This window comes from Colias philodice, chromosome 11 (genome assembly GCF_061535455.1).
Source record: "Colias philodice isolate Cphi_HAF_F1 chromosome 11, ilColPhil1 Martin Lab GWU primary, whole genome shotgun sequence".
Classification (NCBI taxonomy): domain Eukaryota; kingdom Metazoa; phylum Arthropoda; class Insecta; order Lepidoptera; family Pieridae; genus Colias; species Colias philodice.
In genome coordinates this window covers 6102124-6122360 of record NC_143096.1, presented here as the reverse complement: position 1 = coordinate 6122360, position 20237 = coordinate 6102124, and the positions used below count along the sequence as shown (strand labels likewise).

The 20237-nt window shown below is 35.5% G+C and overlaps 1 protein-coding gene across 4 annotated transcripts in view; it reads left to right on the top strand.

The window, feature by feature from the left end:
* sif (guanine nucleotide exchange factor still life) overlaps positions 1-18717 on the top strand; it is an 80567-nt gene extending 61850 nt beyond the window's left edge. For 3 of the 4 annotated variants that reach the window (XM_089700839.1, XM_089700838.1, XM_089700836.1), the window contains exons 30-42: positions 1519-1622; positions 2812-2985; positions 4520-4714; positions 5003-5111; positions 5199-5378; positions 5533-5670; positions 5747-5904; positions 8965-9152; positions 10413-10575; positions 13788-13874; positions 13998-14103; positions 14617-14773; positions 15938-18717. In XM_089700839.1, the coding sequence (XP_089556965.1) occupies positions 1519-1622; positions 2812-2985; positions 4520-4714; positions 5003-5111; positions 5199-5378; positions 5533-5670; positions 5747-5904; positions 8965-9152; positions 10413-10575; positions 13788-13874; positions 13998-14103; positions 14617-14773; positions 15938-16643 (2465 nt within the window). In that variant the 3' untranslated portion in view covers positions 16644-18717. The remainder of the gene's footprint in view (positions 1-1518; positions 1623-2811; positions 2986-4519; positions 4715-5002; positions 5112-5198; positions 5379-5532; positions 5671-5746; positions 5905-8964; positions 9153-10412; positions 10576-13787; positions 13875-13997; positions 14104-14616; positions 14774-15937) is intronic. The other variant, XM_089700837.1, reaches the window with a different exon arrangement.
* The last annotated feature ends 1520 nt before the right edge of the window (positions 18718-20237 follow it).

The following is a 20237-nucleotide window of genomic DNA, read 5'->3' as shown; positions in this document are numbered from 1 at the left end:
TCGTATAAGAACAAAATATAGCTTTAATTTTATCCAGTTTATTTTTCATTTTTCTGCTTTTACTATACACTTATTGTGATTTTACTATACTTATATAAACTCATTTTTAACAAGCCCAGTATGTGCTTTGTTCCGTGCATATCAGTTTTGTTATTATTTAGATCAAGCTTTTGAAATTGAAACGCAGGCGAATCATTAAAAATGATCTATTTTATGAAACCAAAGCGAGAGCTGAAGCACTGGAGCCAATTAAAATAACGTATATTGGCCTGCATCGTAACGCTTGTTTTACATCGGTAACTCGATACACGGCACATCGCAGGTCAGCTTCAATACGTGTACACTGTAGAGCCACTACACGCTACGTAGCCTACGAGCGAGAGCTACGAAATTACATACGTTGAACTTACCGTTTCCTAATTGTTGGAGCTTTTAATTTCCGCTGCAATCGAACGATATTAACAACACGTAATATTTTATATTCTAGTAATTTTTTCTTAAAATATTTATTCTATTTCAAGTCAGACATTCAAAAAATACGACATTTTGGCCGACGAACGCATTTTATCTCTCGCGTTTCATTTTTTATAAAATATTTCTAGTCACAAATGAACGTTACCTGTAAAAACCCTATAAAATTGAAGAGTTACATTGAAACGAAGCTCTCACTGCGGCCTCCAAATAAAGGTCGCGACCCTTCCGTGGGCTATTTGCTTGTGCTTGATGTTGACTTACCTCGACCAAAAAAAACTCATTGTGTCACTTCTTATTACAAAGAGATCTCGCTATGAAAGTTTCAATTTTGCGTTGATGTTGAAATCTACTACTATTAAAACCGGACGAGTTATTCAAATTTTCCATTGTAACGGACGATTAGTGTTGAGACGTGAATATTAGCCGCCACTGAAATTAACTTGCTGCGCCTCTTTTGTTTTCGTCTTAATTTCGTTTTAAGCTTTGCAATTAATTTAAACACGAGCTAAATTTTCTTTTTCTTTGTTACGAACTCTGTTCTTTTATTATAATAATAATACTTGTTAAAATATAGTTTTAATTATATCCCGCTAATGGTAATTGTTATGATAATTAAAGTTTTATTACCAAGAATGTTAACGGGGTATAAATTGAATTAGTACGCCTAATTGTCTGGATAATTGAATCTGTATAATTTACAGTGATTAAATCGAATTAATAATTAATCATATATCTTAATATACAGCTTGATTAATGTCAATGTTTGAGTGCATAAAATTAATTTATTACCATATTATAGTAGATACAATCGTAAGAGGTATGGTTTTAATGGCTCAAAAATAGAATTGTTTCTAGTGAAGGACTTTATGTAATAAAAAACTTAATAATAATGCAAATCAGATTTTTTTGTAAATAATAAAAAATAGACTACCTCTGTGACGTAAAATAATGGTCAAAACACATATGACGGTCAAACTATTACACATTCAGGTATACACTAAAATGAATTGTAAACTGTTACTACAAATATACATTCGCTATCAGGTAAGGAGCTGTACAGCCCGGAGGCGGAGCACGCGGACGCGGCGACCGGACCTCCGAAAGTTAGTTCTCGAACTAATTCATTTGAGATCGAAAACCTACTCAAGGTACTTTAAGGCATTTATTGAAACTTCACCTCACCAGCTTGTGTGCTCGCAATACTTCACCCGCTTGACTTCGTTTCACGATCGACTTTACGGCGCATCATCCCTCTCGAGCGTATCGAGTCTTCCTCTCGAGATACTCACTTAATTAGTCTTTATCGTATTCCAGTGCCTTTCTGTTTTACGAGATAACGTTTTGATTTTCATTGAGTTTCGTTTTCAATTTAATAAAGTAAGTACTTTATGAATGTAAGTAAAGTCCCAGAAGGTAGGATCAATGTGAGGTAATAATTTAATAGTACTTTTATGAATATAAGCAATTTTATACATATACATATATTCATTGGCAAATAAAAAAATCATTATTTGTGACGCAATTCATTAATTACTATCAGGATATCTTCGTTATTAAGCATGATTTCCAATCAGTCGTGTTACCTGTATCTGCTATTGTATCGCTACGCTATTATCGCTGTATCAAGCCGCTGTCGCTTTATCGCAGTATTCATAACAAACAGTAGGTCAACTACGTACTAATGCTACGAATTGAAGCACTGTCATGATTCATGAACGAGCATTTTGCGAGCTGTAGGTATCATTTGGAGACAAAAGATCATGATATAATTAACTTCCGTATTTTACTTTTTTTTGACACGTTCAAGGTTGGATTTAACTTTAACTGTTATATTTTTTAAGTGTTACTTATATTATTTAAAATTTGTTTCAATTGCTATTCAAAATAATTAAGATCCTATTTATATTGAAATACTTAAATCTAGTGAAAATAAAAGCTTAACATATTTATTTTGAGATATTCGTTATATTCTTAGATTTTATTTTTGTTAATAATAATTTAGTATCTTTTGTCTCCAAATACGTAACTTATACAAACCAACCATAGCTTACTAAATGCGTAAGTAACCACTGTTTGTAGTCTTATGCGTGCTAGTGCACATATTACGCGTAATACTATTTACACCGTAGTAGGCAAGTCACTAGTGCACTACTACTAGTGCACTGTGTACGATAGAGAAACGGTTTCGAAACGGGTACGCTATTTGTGCACTACCGCGCATATTACGTATAGAACGCGCCTAGTACGCGCCTAGATGCGCATAGTACGCGCCTAGTAGCGCCTAGTACGCGCATAACGCTACGCTAGCGTGAGTGTGTGGGTGACGGTGGGTAACAGTGCGGTGTGCGGCAGAGCGCGGAGCAGGTGACGGGCTGGTGCCGCTCGCCGGGCGACACGCGCGCGAGCCCCACGGGCGCGCCCGCGCTCACGCCCAGCCGCCACCTGTCCGACGCGGACAAGCTGCGCAAGGTGCTCGCCGAGCTCGTCGACACCGAGCGCGCTTATGTTAAGGTGAGTGTGGTACTGCGTCATGACTGTGTTAACTGACGAAGGGTTTTCTTTTATGTAATATGGAGACTGCCTTCTGAGATACAGGTAATTACCTAGTTCAGAAGGCAGAGCAATATTGTATTGTTATATTTGAAGTTGCTAATAAATTTTATTTTATTTTATTAGATCTATAGTCGCTAATGAGAGTAAATCTAGCAAATTCTGTCATGACCGGGGTGCATATGCTTGTCGTTATAGTTTCTAAGCGCTCTTATTGATAGTTTTTATATGAAAAAACTGCTATTGAATAAGAGCAGCAAATTCTCAAAGAAAAAAAAATCTCACAATTCATTCAACAAAATACGCGTCAAATTTTCTAAGAACAAAAAGACTTTCTTACAAGCTCGTAGAAACTAATTTCCGATCTAAAGATACTTGTTATATAGGTAATTATTCACAAGCCCTGTCAAAAGTTGTCTTACCTAATTACGATTTCCAGCTAAAGTTGGAAGCTCCGCTTGTCTACCTCTAGTGGTTTAACATTTTATTGTACGTGGAAGCGTAGATTAATATGCGCATACGTCCATGTGATATTGTGTATATAAACAGCAATTTTAACATCGTAAATTACTACTGCTGTTTAACTATGTACTACTCTGAAAATTTCGTGTATTTTGAATTTAGCAATACGTGCTTCTACTAAGAGAGAATATACGTAGCAATCCACTAAGATTATAACTTTTTGTTATTAGATACATTACCTTACATTTCTTCACATTAACAGAATAAGCTAAAAAAATCACAAATTTACTTATTCCGTTCATAAAACGAAATAAAATTCAAATCTTTAAAGCTGTAACCGTGTTTGACGATTAGTTAACGTCGAGAGCGACATAAAAGCAAACTAGAAACGGGTAAGATCTGATCACAAGGTATTACTAAATCCACTTCTCTCGACCTCTCTCGACTGAGTGCATCATCACTTCAACGAGTGAACTGGAATTAATTCCGAAGTGTAACTCCGGTAGCTGACTGATTCAATGGATATTACGGACCATTCCATTTATTTTATGTATTACATTTATTCGAAGGCCTTCGCAATATTGTAGTGGTATTGATTTTCAATGATACAAATATAGTGTAATCAAAATAACGAACCGTAAACGTTTATAACGTTCGGTTAATAAAATTTCATATATCAATCTAGACTTCGTAGATTGTTTACGGCATATTGATGTAGAAAAGTATGTCCTCCACAAAACAATATATTCTAACGATCGTAAAACGTAATTTATTGCATCATAAGAAATAATGATAGCCTTTTGGGTGTACCTACTCTACTGCATATGGGATAAGACGATAAAATCATGAAAAGATAAATAACTGCGATACAACAATGATCGTATATCTTTTTGTAACGTTAATATTTTCACTTATTATTTGTTGCGAACATAAAGTTCATGAACGCATAAATTTATCTTTACGGAGAGTAAGTTCTAGTTTAAGACGAAATTTACCTTGTAGATGGTTTATTTATTTCGTATCGATTTTCCAGCATCTCAATAATTTATTGGAAAACTACTTGGAACCGCTGAAGAAGGAAACTTTTTTATCAAACGCCGAGATCAACGCTCTCTTCGGAAACATTCAAGAGATAGTAACTTTCCAAAGACAGTTCTTACAAAACTTAGAAGAAGCGCTTGAAGCCGAACCGAACTTCAATCATTTTGAATTTTCCAATCAATTTAAGGTAATTAAAATTAAGCTGGTTGCGTCTCGTAAAACATAAATTATATGAATACTCATTTGATTCATATTGAAAACATTTCATTAAGACTTTCGTTTAAACAATTTTGTAAATGTCCCTAAAGTAATTCTCGTAATGGTCTTTTACGAATGTTGAATTGATTAGATGTGAATAAACTAGTTTATCCTAAAAACGAATTAGGCCGGCATACAATTGAAAGAGTTAACTCAAATTGAGTACCCTATTTCTGACTTAAATCGTTTTACCTATTTTATTTTTATCCATTTTCAGAACATCCTCTTTGCAGTGGGAAACGCTTTCCTCTATTACGTAAATCACTTCAAATTATATAGCTCGTTCTGCGCTAGTCATAGCAAAGCACAGAAAGTCTTACATCCAAGTAAGTTTTGTATCGAATATCTCTAGGATTATTAAAAGTTAATCCGAATCCGAAAAGGTGACAAATAATATTCGATTGTATTTCTAGATGAAGGTAATCAAGCGTTACAAGAGTTCCTAGCGGCTCGCAATCCGAAGCAACAACACTCGTCAACTTTGGAATCGTATTTAATTAAACCGATTCAACGAATACTTAAATATCCGCTATTACTTCAACAACTCCGAAATTTGACTGATGTCAATTCTGAAGAACATCTTCATTTAGTTGGTGAGTTGTTGTGTTTGTCAATCACCAATACGTACTTTGCTTTTTGAAAATTTAGTTATAAACTTTTCAATGTACATAATATACATAATATTATCTTAAAGTATATATTAAGCATAACATCTATAATAATTGTTAATTTTATGAATAAAAACAGAGGCTCTGAAAGGAATGGAAAAGGTTGCTGAACACATCAATGAAATGCAACGAATACATGAGGAATACGGTGCTATATTTGATCACTTATTTAGACAACATCAAAAGTCTTGTAAGCAACCCATAGATCTAAGTCCCGGTAAGTCTTCTTATCAATTTTTAATTAACTTTACGTTAATAATTGTTCCAGTTACTTCAATAAAATTTTATTTCAGGTGATTTGTTATATTATGGAGGAGTAGAATGGTTAAATATATCAGACTTTTTAGGAAAAATTAAAAAAGGTTTAGAGTTACACGCTATGTGTTTTGTATTTAAATCAGCCGTTGTCTTCCTCTGCAAAGAAAGACTGAGACAGAAGAAAAAGTTGATGGTAAGTTACAACTACGTATAGTAGACGAAAATCGTGATCATAATTTAAATTTTGTTGATTAAGGAACTTATGATTAAAACACGACGCATTCATTATTCAATTAAGGTGATCACTATGGTCAAAACCGAAAAACACCTTAAACATATTGAATTTTGTTGAGGAAACTGTTGGTACGATTGTCTTAAAAAAAATATATGTGATACTCAAGGATATAATTAACAAAGTGTATTGTTTACTTTTCAGTTTAGAACAGCCTAAACATAAAAAAATACATACAAATCAACCCCTTTTTTAACATAAAACGCATTTTGTTAGGAAAACGGCTACATATTTATACATGAAATTTATACCAAAAAATATGTTATGATATTTGTAACAATTTGTATTGATTGTTTTTTTAATTTTCATTATTATCGTTAAATTATCAAGAAAAAACTCGAATTTATAATAAAACCCACATAAAACCTCACCTCTATTGCATATTTTCGACGAAATTTGACGGTGTCAGTTCGACTCGGACGGGGGACTGTACGTGCGGTTTTTTTTGCAAAATAACGCTAAAATTCACCGAATTGAATGTTTTGTTAAATTAAACCAGATTGTAATAGGTATTTACATGAGCAGTTCATGAAATGAAAGTTAAAAATAGGTATGTAAAGATATAAAAATCTGTTTGTAAATTAGTTTTGTTTTTGAAAGGCGTCATTGAATAATATCCAGTGTTGATAATTTTTGACAGTAAAATATTATCAGAAAACACATACCTATAAAACAGTAACCAGACTTTCCCTGTGCCTTGAATATTTTTTAAAAAAGATTAATTGCTGTTCTATCGAATATTTTAAGGGTCCAAAACAATCCAAAGCCAGGAGATACTGACACAAAATTTTGGGTCATTTGTAACAGGATGGCGGTTCTACAGTGGTCTTAGTACGCAATGACAAAAAGAAAAATCATGGTCAGAACAGTGGTACCGGCAGACTAGTCGCGTGGGCGTTAGTCGAACTCGTCGGATAAATTAAAAAGGCAAACGATTTGTAACACAAAAATTTTAGGATTTACCGATAGCCCATAAAAAAGAAGTAGGCGGTAGTGTCATGCCATACTTTTCCGGTGTAATTTACAGCCCACAATACCGACGTGAATGCGTTGATTTAAAAAAAAAATTCAACCATTTGTACCAGGCTAATTTTTGCACAGGTAATCATCGTCCAGTAGCCATGTACGAAAATCGCCATGCCATACTTTTCAGACAGTTCCATGGTCGCCATACCGCCGAAAATCAGCAATTTTTTTATATTGTATAAAATCATTTAATTTTATATTATTGATAAAATCGTAGGAAAGTCAAAACTGACATAAACGTATAGCAACATTTTTAGCCGACGCCATTATAGGACGAAATTCTCAATTCAACTGAATTTTTTGTTGGTTCCGTTACCTCCGCACTTTTAACTGGGTGAACCGATGATTTCTTCTACACTAATATTATAAAGAGGAAAACTTTGTTTGTTTGTTTGTTTGTTTGATTGTAATGAATAGGCTCATAAACTACTGGACCGATTTTAAAAATTCTTATTCTTTCTTTTGTTAAATCAACGTTCGGCCTAGTAATCCAAACAAATATCAGATTTAATCAGATGTCGGCGATGTCTTATAGACACAAATAATGGAAACAATGCTAAAAAACATAAATTTAAAGTTACAACATCATAAAAAATAGATTTGATCGGAGCCCTCAGTGCGCGAGTCTAACTCGTACTGGGTCGGTTTTATTTCCTCTTCAACTGTACTATAATTTTCCTGTTGCCATGACATGGTGGTACTGATCTACACACGTCACATGCATTTTTTCCAAAGCCACAACAAAATAAATTATCCAAGTTTGCACCCTTATGAAACCAATTCCAAGTTGCCCAATTTCTTCCTTGCCCGCGCCAACATAATATGTAAGACTGTTTAACTATAGCGTTGAACATTGTAATAGACCATAGATACCGACACAACTAACACTGTATTCTTTGAACGGAAGGTATGACCCATATCAGTCATAGTCATAGGCTCTGGTAACTTCAGTCGCAGGAAAATCACTCATTTTGTAATGTGTTCAAAGATAAACAGTAGAAAAAAATAAACTCAGTTTAAAACACGTTATAATATTTTTGATTTTAAGCTGCTATATAGTCGATAAATAGGCACCAAACTCTTAAAGGGGTATAATATTTTAATGTTTAAAAATCGAAACACATTTTTTTTCTCGTCATCATTTCAAAGACGTAAGGGATTTAAAAATTAACCCCGAACTAACTACAAAATACATAACAAGTGGAAAAAACGTGATTTTTTGTCCGTTCCCCTATTTTTTTCGGTGTGTGTAGGTTGCATTCATATATTCCTACTAGGTATGAAGAGATATACAGAGAACGCTAAATACATTTGCCTGGTCACCATTACCATTCGATACACCATGACATGGTAGAGGCCGTTCTATAGAATTACGTCAAATAATGTACTCCATCTTTTATATCTCTGTAGGTGAGATGTTCTCCACCCTAGCCATCATCAGGTCTCCAGAATATAGTAGAGTCCGTGTTGAATAAAATTAATTTCTAAATCGGTGTTTTCTTAACTGTTCCCCACTCTAGAACTTATAATTACTTGCTTAGTCATCTTAAGGTCTCCAGAATGGGTCATGTAGTATAGACTTTGCTTATAACGGTTAATGTTGAAAGATGAGTCTTCCTACATTACATTTACAACATACATAGTACACAATATTTACTATTCATAAATGTAATATGTTACTGCCTCTCAGAGAAAACATAAATTAGGTAGAAACCACTAACACATTACGATACAATACGATACAGTATACAATTCCATAATCTTTGGTCACTTTTACTTCAACAACGATGTATATTTATAGAGGGCGGTTAAAAAAACAAATTCAAATGTAGTGACAGAATCATTAAGGTCGTTGAACCGTGTAATTGCCTTAAGACTCAACACAAATAAATCCGTCCGTAATCACATTTAGATTTAATTTGATTAACATTGTAGGGTGTTTCATCAAAGAACAATTCGAACGAGGTAGAAATAATTAGATATCAAGTACTGATCCCGGTGACCGAGGTGCAAGTTCGCGCTTCTTCTGCCAAAGACATGGACAGTCACTTCCTGTGGGAGCTCATACACTTGCGCAGTCAGCTGCAGCGCCGCTCGGAGAAAGTCTACGTGCTGTCTAATAGGTTTGTGGGCTTTATCTTATTTTTTACAGAGCATAAAGAGATAATTGGTTATTTTAAAAAGTAAAAGGAATTTTAAGGATTAAAAGGAATTGTATGACAACTTGGTTTTTATTTTCCGTGTTTTAAATATATATATATATATATATATATATATATATATATTTCGTAGTTTAAATATGTAATTAAATTTGAACATTTGGGGTAGGTAGAAAAGCTTCTTTTGTTTCTGAAAACAGAGCAATTTGTAAATTTCGTCTAGATAAATTAAAGCTTCTTAGCTTTAATTCGAATCAAATCATTCCATCCTGACATTGCAAATAGGCAACACATGAATCAGACATGAGCGTAACAACAATTGACAACATTTCAAAATTTTAAGCTACTTATTTTTTTATTTTAATGAAAACTAGATCAAAAATTATGATACACGTATTTTTTGCTTTTTCTAAATATGGAAGTTTTCATTCATCTTTTTGAGTTTTAAAATCATCTCATTCTAAAATGTCGTAAGCGCCAAATGACGTCATACATACGGAGGAATACATTTTTTCCTTTGCCACATACCTAGTTTAAATTAAAAAAAAAATCTTGGCAGTTGACATTTTGGCACATTTGTCACTTTGATTTGTCAAGCTTTGTAAATATTGTTATTTATTATTTGCTGATCCAAATTTTAAACAAAAGAAACTTATTTACAAGTACTGATGATGATGACTTTATGCAGGATTTGTTATGGGGTACTGAACATTTCTGGGAAACAAATATACTATACCAAAAACGTTGGAAAGTGTTAAATAAATACAACTTTTAGTAAGTAAACAAAGTCTTTTATTTCAAGAAAATTATGAACACTATAGGCACTATTTGTATAATATAAATGAATTGGTCCAACTCCAATCAAACAAACATCACGCTAATGAGATTAAATTAGAAAACCAAAACACATTATCACGATTTAAAAGTTTGTTTACATGAATAATTCACAAAAATGACATTAATATGAAATTTGACACATGCCATACCCTGTAAATGTCAGTGATAGTTTTTTTTTTTTTAGCTTTTTTTAAATTAGGCTAAGGCGTATTTTTATTCCTCCGTATGTATGACGTCATCATCACTTTTATCGTTTTTATTTAATTTCTCTTAAAATATGCGATTAAAAAATGAAATAATTTTTTTTCTGTAATCGCAAGAGCAAAATAAAGAAACGGTTTTTTTCTTTCATGGCCTTATAAAAAATGAAATGTTGTCAATTCACAGCACGGCGGACTTCCGCAACGCGTTCCTGAAGACGATCCGGCAGATCATCCGCGAGTCGGTGCGCAACATGTCGCTGCCGAGCGCGCGGCCCGCGCCCGCCCCGCCGCGCGCCCCGCACCCGCACGCGCACACCACGCACACGCTCGACCGCCCCAAGCAGCAGGTGAGTGTGTGCCGTACACGCCCGACCGCCCCAAGCAATAGGTGAGTTAGTGGCGTACACGCTTGACTGGCACAAGCAGCAGGTGAGTGTGTGGCGTACACGCTCGACCGGCACAAGCAATAGGTGAGTTAGCGTCGTACACGCTCAACCGGCACAAGCAACAGATGGGTTAGCGTGTGCGCTAGTTACAATACTGTCTACCGCGCTCTGCGAGTCGTGCGGTCACGGGTCAATACACGAATACTTACTCCACACTGCGCTTTACGAGTCGTGCACGTTCGACCGTCCCAAGCAGCATATCTAGCTAGAAAACTGCATAGCATGCTTTACGAGTATTGTACTACTATACAAGGTACTCGACCTCGCGACGCTCGACCGCCCCAAGCAATAGTTGAGCTAGCACGTTAGCTCAAACATTTATTACATGTAACAGTACGTGTGTACACTTTTGTTGGAATATTCCATTCTTGGTGAATGTCTACCCCACTACGGGTGCGTGCACTTGTGTGCGTTGGTGGGAACAATGTTAACTCGTACGCTGCGCACACGCTCGACCGGCACAAGGATGAGTGAGTGTGAGCGCTAGTTAAAAATTTGCGCTTTGCGACTCATACACTCTACAAGGTACAACAACGCATTGTGATTTTTGTGAGACAAAGAGTCACATTCCGGCCCGAAGCATGTTTACTAGTTACCGGTTAACTATTTGCAACGTGACTGAATGCTGTTGTTCAGACTCGTTTATTGAGACAATAACACTGTAGAGAAATTAAACGTTATTATTTTTATTTGTTTCATTGAATGTCCGAATTATTTATGTTTAGATAATAATAAATAAATAATTAATAAATAATAATTAATTGAAATAGTTAACATGTTTCATTTTACTGAATGAACACTGATAAGTTAGATGCTCGAGGAGGTTTTGTTTTATATTTAGATATTTCATAGGTTCTAAGAAGTCTATCCTTTTTTAGACACATCAAAATTAAATTATGTACTCGGTATTCATGTTAGAATTAATTTGATGACGTCGTTTTGGGATTTTTCATCAGAAGAACAATTTCGACGACGTTGAAATTATTACACATCAAAAATAAATTCTGGTACCTACCGGTACCGGGCATTTACAATTTAATTTAGGCGAAATATGCATGACTAAATCATACTTTCATAATTTCGTGAAATAGCTTTTTTAGGTAATTTGTACGCTATCAGGAAGATATTTCCATTTTATATTAACGTTTTCCAATTACCTTATTGGCGAGTAAATATGACAAAATGTGCGGTTATTTGTAATTACTATTCTAATTTAATGGACGCCATAACAATTTTCGTGAAACATGTATTAGTTATTGAATTTCACTACTAACAGCCATTACCATCCACTGATTTCTTACCTTCATTCACACCTTTTGCTGCTCTCCTTATACAAAGATAAAATAATGCCAACTTTAAAGCTAATTGATAATTACATTAAAACGATCGTAACTTCTTAAAATATTTAACATCAATAAAATGTTTACAATTTACGTCTTTTTTCCTTATTTATATTTTTTATTTTCGTTTAGTTAGCAATAATGTTAATGAACGCGCTAACACTAGATACCCATTCATAGAACTGTACAAAACTATTCTATGCAATGTTCAATGAAAACTACAACATAAATAAATCTTGAAATTCAAAGACTGAAGACCTGATCCAAATATTATTCACCCTTTTGGTATTTAATTTAATAAATGTCAAATACTAATTTATAATCAAAAGACAAGTAAATACTGATTTATGAATAAATTAAACAACCCAATGATTTATCTAAAGCGGTGTGTGGTTACGGATTAGAGACATCATATTAGCCTAAATACCAGTAAGCATGCCGCTTAAGTAATTTCCATTCTACTATAAGATTAATATCACGACACTACAACACTAATTAAATTCATAATTCTCTAGACATATTCATTATACTAACTCTTAATCACATAAATTCTAAATTGGTCTCCTAACATTGTATATTTTCGACATCGTTCTTTTAAACAAATGTAAAGAATCGTAGTTATATATACAGCCACAAGATTTATTAATTATAATTCTTGGTTGGATCTTATCATTAGTGTAAAAATAACTTTTCTCTTGGTCAATGGTCTTCTTATAAGGAGTTAACTTGTTTTTAACTTTTGAGTGCCTTATGACCAAAATAAATTTGATATCCTTCACGAACTGACTTCTTCAATCTCAGCCTAACTTTATGTTTCTAATTAAAATTTGGATTAAAACGAATATTTAAGTGGAATTTCTAGAGACCAAACCAAGTATTTAAATTTTAAAAGTAACTATATAGAAAACAGGTTTTTCAATAATTTAAAAGTATATAGAAAACAGTTTTTTCAATAATTTGAAACGACTTAGATAATATTGAAATCTTTTGACTTCCTTTTCTACAATGTAATAAACAGCAGGTTTAAATACAGGAAATTCAATTTTCTGGAATTAGGTCACTACGAAGGCTAGTGATATTAAAGCGACGGTCTGACGATCTAAATCTTATTTTCTTCTCGTAGTCCCGTAGTCTCTAAGGTAACTATTATAGTACTACTTTAATCTAAAATGTTTCAAAGCACCGTAGACTCACAACCTTGAACGAATTATGCTACTTTAGATATTTAAATGAAGAAAATCAAAATTAGCACACACTATTTCTAAATTTTATTACGGAAATTGACACATAGAGGAAAATAATCAATAGAGAGCAGAATAGATAGATACTCAGTTTTATATTAAAGTTAATACTTACTCAAAAGTAAAACAATTTTTTTATAGTAAAATAGTTATTGTAGTTTAAAATTTTCGCACTTGCAAATTAAACACGTAGATACACCTATATATGTCTGTTGCACATTTCAAAGTGTCTTCCAGTATATTGTTTCCGGATAATTCTTTAAATGAAAATTTTCTAGTAGAATATAGCAATTTATTTTCGGGGAATAGTTTACCTATCATATAGATATAGATACAATAATAAAAGTCTCAATTAGAGTTATCTTGAACACGAGATTTTGTAAGTTACCGATATTTCTCAATTAGTATTACCTACTATTAAATTTTTTGAACTGAAAGTAAACTTTTATAATGAGATTATTATGTCGTTCTAGATACATATAAAAAGAGAGAAATGACCCGGTTATTAACATTAACTATTTTATTTATTCAGGTTCAGGTCATGCAAGGATCGCAAACACTAGGGAAAACAAAGAAGCCAAAAACATCGGGACAGCGATTGTCTGCCGGAAACATAGAGGTAATATTGATATTTTTTTGTTGAATCTTAAATCTACTTTTAGCGAAAAGTTATTATGTATTTATAATTATATTAAAAGATATAATATTATGACTGTAAAAATTATTCACTTATTTTACCTAGGTCGGTAATTTGTCTCGAGAAAATTCTCAAGATGCAGAGGATGTTCCACAAGAAATTGACGATCAATCGTTCAGGCAAAGAAGCAAAACTATGGGTGAGGCCGCAGGTACTATTAAATAACTAACATAAGTCCGTTCGCAATAGTACCTACTTTTAGAATATGGCTAAATGAAATTCTGAAATATTATTTGGACTTCACTAAAATCGATTTTAAAGTGTTGAGTTTAACGGTCGATTTTACAATTTCTAGGTATAATGTTATGTTTAGCTTACATGTCACTTAAAATTATAAGTAATGTATAATCATATTATGATCGAAAAATTGAAACATCAGTAGGAGCACTAAAACACGACCTTTTAAAATGTATCGCATAATATATCTTATCTATACTAATATTATAAAGCTGAAGAGTTTGTTTGTTTGAACGCGCTAATCTCAGGATCTACTGGTCCGATTTGAAAAATTGTTTCAGTGTTAAATAGCCCATTTATCGAGCAAGGCATAAGGCTATATATCATCTCGCTAAAACCAACAGGAGCGGTGCACTGCGGGTAAAACCGCGGAGCACAGCTAGTACATAATATGGAATAAGCTAAAACTGTATATGCACGTGCAAAGCTCCAGAGAGCGCGGGCGCGGCGGGCGGGGAGCGCGCGCGCGCAGCTCTCGGCGCGGGCGCGGGCGAGGCGGGCTCCAAGTCGGAGGGCGAGGACGAGCCGCCGCCGCCGCCCGCCAAGCGAGGGTTAGGCCGCACTCCCAACCACCTCACTCTCAGGTACCAACATATGTATGGGTCCGCCACACACGCACCTACACCCATTGGAACTCACTGGTTTTGATTCGACGCCAAATTGCCGTAGGTTCGCTCGACACTACTCATACATATGTCGCCGCACACCCATTAGTGTAGCTCACGGATTCAGTCCAACGGCTAGCTCACCCTGCCCTTCATCAGACACCCACATATGTATGGGTACCAAACTGAACTGGTCCTTGCACAGTAACAGACATCTTGTTTAAAGTTGTTTTTGTTCTATATTTTATTGCACGCCTCATAAGCGAAGCGTTGAGGTGGATACTACTGTCACTTCGCGCAAAACATCTGATTTTTCAAACTTAAAATGTCTTTAAGTATCATACATTGCACTTGTAGGATAATACATACACACACATATTAAGAAAAAACACTATTTTTAACATTCATGATATTTTTGATGTCATTTTTGTTATTTAAACTAATTAAAAAATAGTTTAAAAAAGTTCTGTCTTGGACGTCCGTGTGTCTGTATGTGCGGAGGATTTTCTTGTTAACACGATAGCGACCGAAATACTTTACTAATCGAGTCTTTTTTTTTCTCTTACGCTTGAGTATGCTCAGGAATAGACCCTTTCATTTTTCAGGGTCTGATTCGATGTGGTTTAATTGTTATTAAATAAACAAAAATAATAATTAATAAATAATTATTAAAAAAAAATTATGAGGCGTGCACTTTTGGATTTTCCAAACTTTTTTAATTTAATACTAATCATTTATTAACCACTCATACATATGTATAGGATTTTTTTTAATTCATCTCATCAAAAGTCGAATGAAAGTATGCTGCACTTTAATTACAGTTCACAAGAACATTAATACATAGTATGAAACATTGCACATCCACACCATGTCCCAAAATCCATACTTTAAGTTCCATAAGTGAAAAATGAATGTTAGATATTTGTGCAACCGGTATATCGGAAATGATTTGTATAAAATGAATGCTTAGTGTGAGTTCGAGCATCTTAATGTTTTATGAAATTTAGCTATAGAACACAATAATCATCGTTGATAAATGTATTTTAATATCACTGTACTTATTTTGGTGTTTGCAGCACTAGGAATAGACTGCAAATACTACGTTAAGAATTCAAATTAATTTCGTAATCGCTATGATTCCAGCACGACATCGACGCTGAGCGCGGGCAGCACGGGCAGCCAGGCGCGGCTGATCCAGTCGTCGCACCAGCCCGCGCAGTACCAGCCCACCATGGTCAAGGAGCTAGGTAAGCAAGAGTCGCAGTCGCTCAAGTCGTCGCCCGAGCGGCGCTCGCGGGTCGCGCGCTCGGGCAGCGGCAGCGACCTGCCGCGCGTCGTCGTCTGCAAGTCGCCCAACAAGTCGCCGAACAAGTCGAGCCTCAAGTCGAGCAAGTCGCCGGGCCGGTCCCCACGCGCCGCGCTCGACCGCGCCAAGTCTCCCAGCGTGGACAAGGCGCGCTCGCCGCAGCAAAGCTTCGACGGCGGCAAGGCCCCGCGCGGCGGCATCATGAAGTCCCGCGAGAACAGCGTCGACCGCGCCCGCTCGCCCAAGCCGGCGCCCAAGAAGGGCATCATGCGCACCCCGCAGGCGAGCTTCGATAGATCCCCCTGTAAATCGCCAAACGTCAGTCGTCGTTCATCCAAATCGAGCGGCGAGAAACTGGCCAGGCTTGGCACGAATTCTTTGGATAGAATCACCCATTACTCTCAGTTGGCCAAGGTCGAGGATAAAGCTATCAAAATGGGCATCGTCGTTTCCAAATCGACGGAATCCATCGCCAAAGCGATCGAGCACCCGACGTGCGTCGAGTGCTACCTGTCCGGGAAGAAACAGAGCAAGACCTCCTAGCATAAGGGGAAGGGCAAGTACCCGAAGAGCCGCAAAAAGTCAATGACGCCTCAGTCTATCCTCACGTCGTCGGACCGCAGTAGTGTGGAGACTCTGGACGGCATTACGCAAGAGCGCGGGTACTGCCCTTCGGCCCGACACTGCAACAACGCTGACTTCGATCAGATTCATGTTTAAGTTCGCTCGTTTCGTTTCGTTCATTCGTTTCGTCTATGGAAGGAAGCGACGTCGCTCTTACGGGAGCCGCTTTATTGAATCGACTGGTTATAATGGAATTGATTAGAGGAGAATAAGAAAATGTACTGTTTAAATTAATGTTACCGTCTAATTTATTTTCACTACATTCACGATTGTTCCGAATATATATTAATAATCTTAATATAGCGTAGAAACGGACTAAAACACCAATATATTATGTAATGTAGTAGATTATTCCTAACACCAATGTAATGTTACTACTCGTTCCCTACCAATAATTTTCCTAAGGTTCAAATTACGTATACGTGAAATGTTAACCTGTACTCGAGATAATCCATGTCGAAAGGGTACTTTATTACCACTGCACCTCAACGGAGATGAAATATTACTTACACACGATTGTGACGTAGTAGTAATTAATAGTTTTTAATTAAATAGTATAAGATAAGTATATAATATTTGAAACTTTAATTATAGAATCCAAGTGCTACCTAAGTGTTATAATATAATGGCTGTGGAATCGAACTGACGTGTAATCCTTAATCGACTATTATTATTGTACTTACTATTAAAAACTTTCCCTTGAGATCATTTATTATTTTATTGATTTTATAATATTTGTAAGTATATAAATTCAGTATAAATATAATATCTTCTTACATAGCCATGAATTTATAAGTAACCTACCATTAATTATTAAGTCTTCCATTTATTAAAACATAATAATAATTATTTTAATAATTTATTATGTTCCTGCTCAATTTAGAATTAAGTTGAAATACTTATTTTCACTATCATCTTTATCCTGTTATATTTTTAATACTTTTTAATGAGAAAATAATTTTATATTATTGTTAACACGTTTATTATTGTGAACATTATTTGGCCCTTATTTGAGCTATTATGAAAAGAAAAATCTAAAAAAAAAATCTTATCGTAATCAAATAGTGGTAGAGCATAATATTTAACAATCTATGAGTACATTACGTAATGCTATATTGCAATATTATAATATCATAGCTATTCAATGATAACCCGATATTAAATCATATTAATGTACTATTCTATTATGATACTAGTAAAAATACGTAAATAAAATTTAATGAATCAAAATTATTGTATATGACACAATTACGTAGATCTCTGTAAGTAGACTAATACTAGACATTAGCACCTGCACGGATACCTATTGTAAGTTTTTCTCGATGTCGCACCCACCGTCTATTGGTTTAACTTGGTAAGAGATAATAAATAAATAAATAAACACGCACTTCAAAAATATGCATTTATTCTTAACGCTTAAGCCACATAGAGTGTTATAAGTTTTTAAAATCGTTTCACAAAGTATCTCCGAAGTTTTACTTGAATGTTCGATGATAATGTTGACGAACGGAACCTAACGCCAATTAATCAGTTTAGCGTAATTTCAATTTCTTTTCTAAGTAAAGTGTTGTCGGGTGAACGCTTGTAAGCTTTTAGACCCACCGCAGGCGGCGAAACGCGGTTGTCGGGCGGGCGAGGCGCACAATCGCGTTTCGGCCAATGCGGTCTGGCCGCTAGTACCGCAACTGTGTTAGCGAACCTGCCGTCGTCGAAGCGAAGAGCGATCAGTTTGCCATTTTTATCGAAACAGTCTCACGTCGATCGCACGTTCCGCACGTTTAAAACTCGAAAGGTTCGCCACCACAGCTCGACGACAACATTCATCAAACATTCAACTCTTTTCGCGATTCCGCCGGGCCCTGGATACTATGTTGCGATTCTAAATTGACACGAACGAACGAATGAACTCGAAGAGTGTAAAAGAGTTCGGTGTTTGGTGTGTTGTAGGATCGCCGGTGTGGAAACCGCGCGACGTGTTGAGCGAGGCGGGCAGGGGCGGTGCGGGGGGTGCGGGGGGCGCGGGGGCCAGCGCGGGGGGCACGCCCACCACGCTGCCGCGCTCGCAGCGCCCCGCGCCGCGCGCCGCGCACCTGTCCGCCAGCCGCAAGTCGCTCGCGCCGGACCACAGGCACTAGCGCGCCGCGCCACGCCACGCCACACCACGCCACGCCACGCCATACCACACCACGCAACGCCACGCCACACGTCACACCGCCCCGCACTCGCGACTCGCGGCGACGCTTCCACTCCACAGACCACACGCTCATCACATCTAACGTCTCACTCGACTTCTCATTGAAAACTTAAGTGTAACTCGCGTTCTGATAGCGATAGAGCGAGTTTCAATACATAACTGTTGTTGACACACCCACGTCTATGTTGGACCATCGATCACACGTATCTTAGATTCGTAGTGCTCGGCTTACCCTACATAGTTTACGACCGAATGAAAGTAGGTAGGTACACTACAAAAATGCCATTGCCACTGCCACTCTTCGAAAATAATGAAATTTTAAAAAAACGGAAGGGATGAGCGCATTAATCGTACGTACCGACGATCGATAATCTATCTGATAGTGTATGTTCGCTTTATCACTGTGAATCTAAGATTTGTGTCTTTTACTCGAATCAACCAATCGACCTCAACTTGCAAAAAAATGTAAATATTGTTTTTTTGTATTTATGATAAAAATCTATGCATATTTTACGCGTCATTTACTCTGGCACGTTTTCGCATAATTTTTTCATCCTACTAGAATTATAAACGTAACCTAAACAAGGTTAATTAATCGTTAAAATTGGATAAACAGGAGATGAATGAATAAAAACTTGTTTACATTTTTTTGCGAACTAACCTGAAAATACTTCGGCATTATAAGTAGATTTATGAACACGAATGTACACGAACATACCAAAAGTTATTTTAAATAGTTTTATAAATAACCATCCCTCTAAAAGTCTTATACACAATATGATACGAAATTCTTGTATGCTTACCGATTTCATTAAAATCAACCTCGTTGCTATATTTTAAATTCCGTGAATACAAATTTCTTCGGAATGAATTTTCTCTTTTATTTATTTTTTAGTATATCGTATATGACATGCTACAAATAAATAGTGTAGAATATAATGAAAATCCTAAATAGTGAACGCCGCGGCCACCATTAAAATTAAATTAAAAAATTGTAACTCCATCAAAAGTAGGTACTTACCTATTAATTAAACTATAAATTTCGGTTAAGATTTGCACATTATCTATTTATAAAATTTATCCAATATGGCAATGGATAATAATGATAAATACATATTAGAAAAATAATAATATAACAAATAGAGACAAATTTAGCTTTATTAAACAAGGTCTTTGACTGCGGCGTAGGTACATACCTACAGGATACATAACTCCATTTCAGGTAATGTTTATTATTTGACACATATTGCTTTCGATTATGTTTTAAAACTGAAATTATTGCAATAATGTAGAACAATTTAGTGTATTTGTGAAAAATG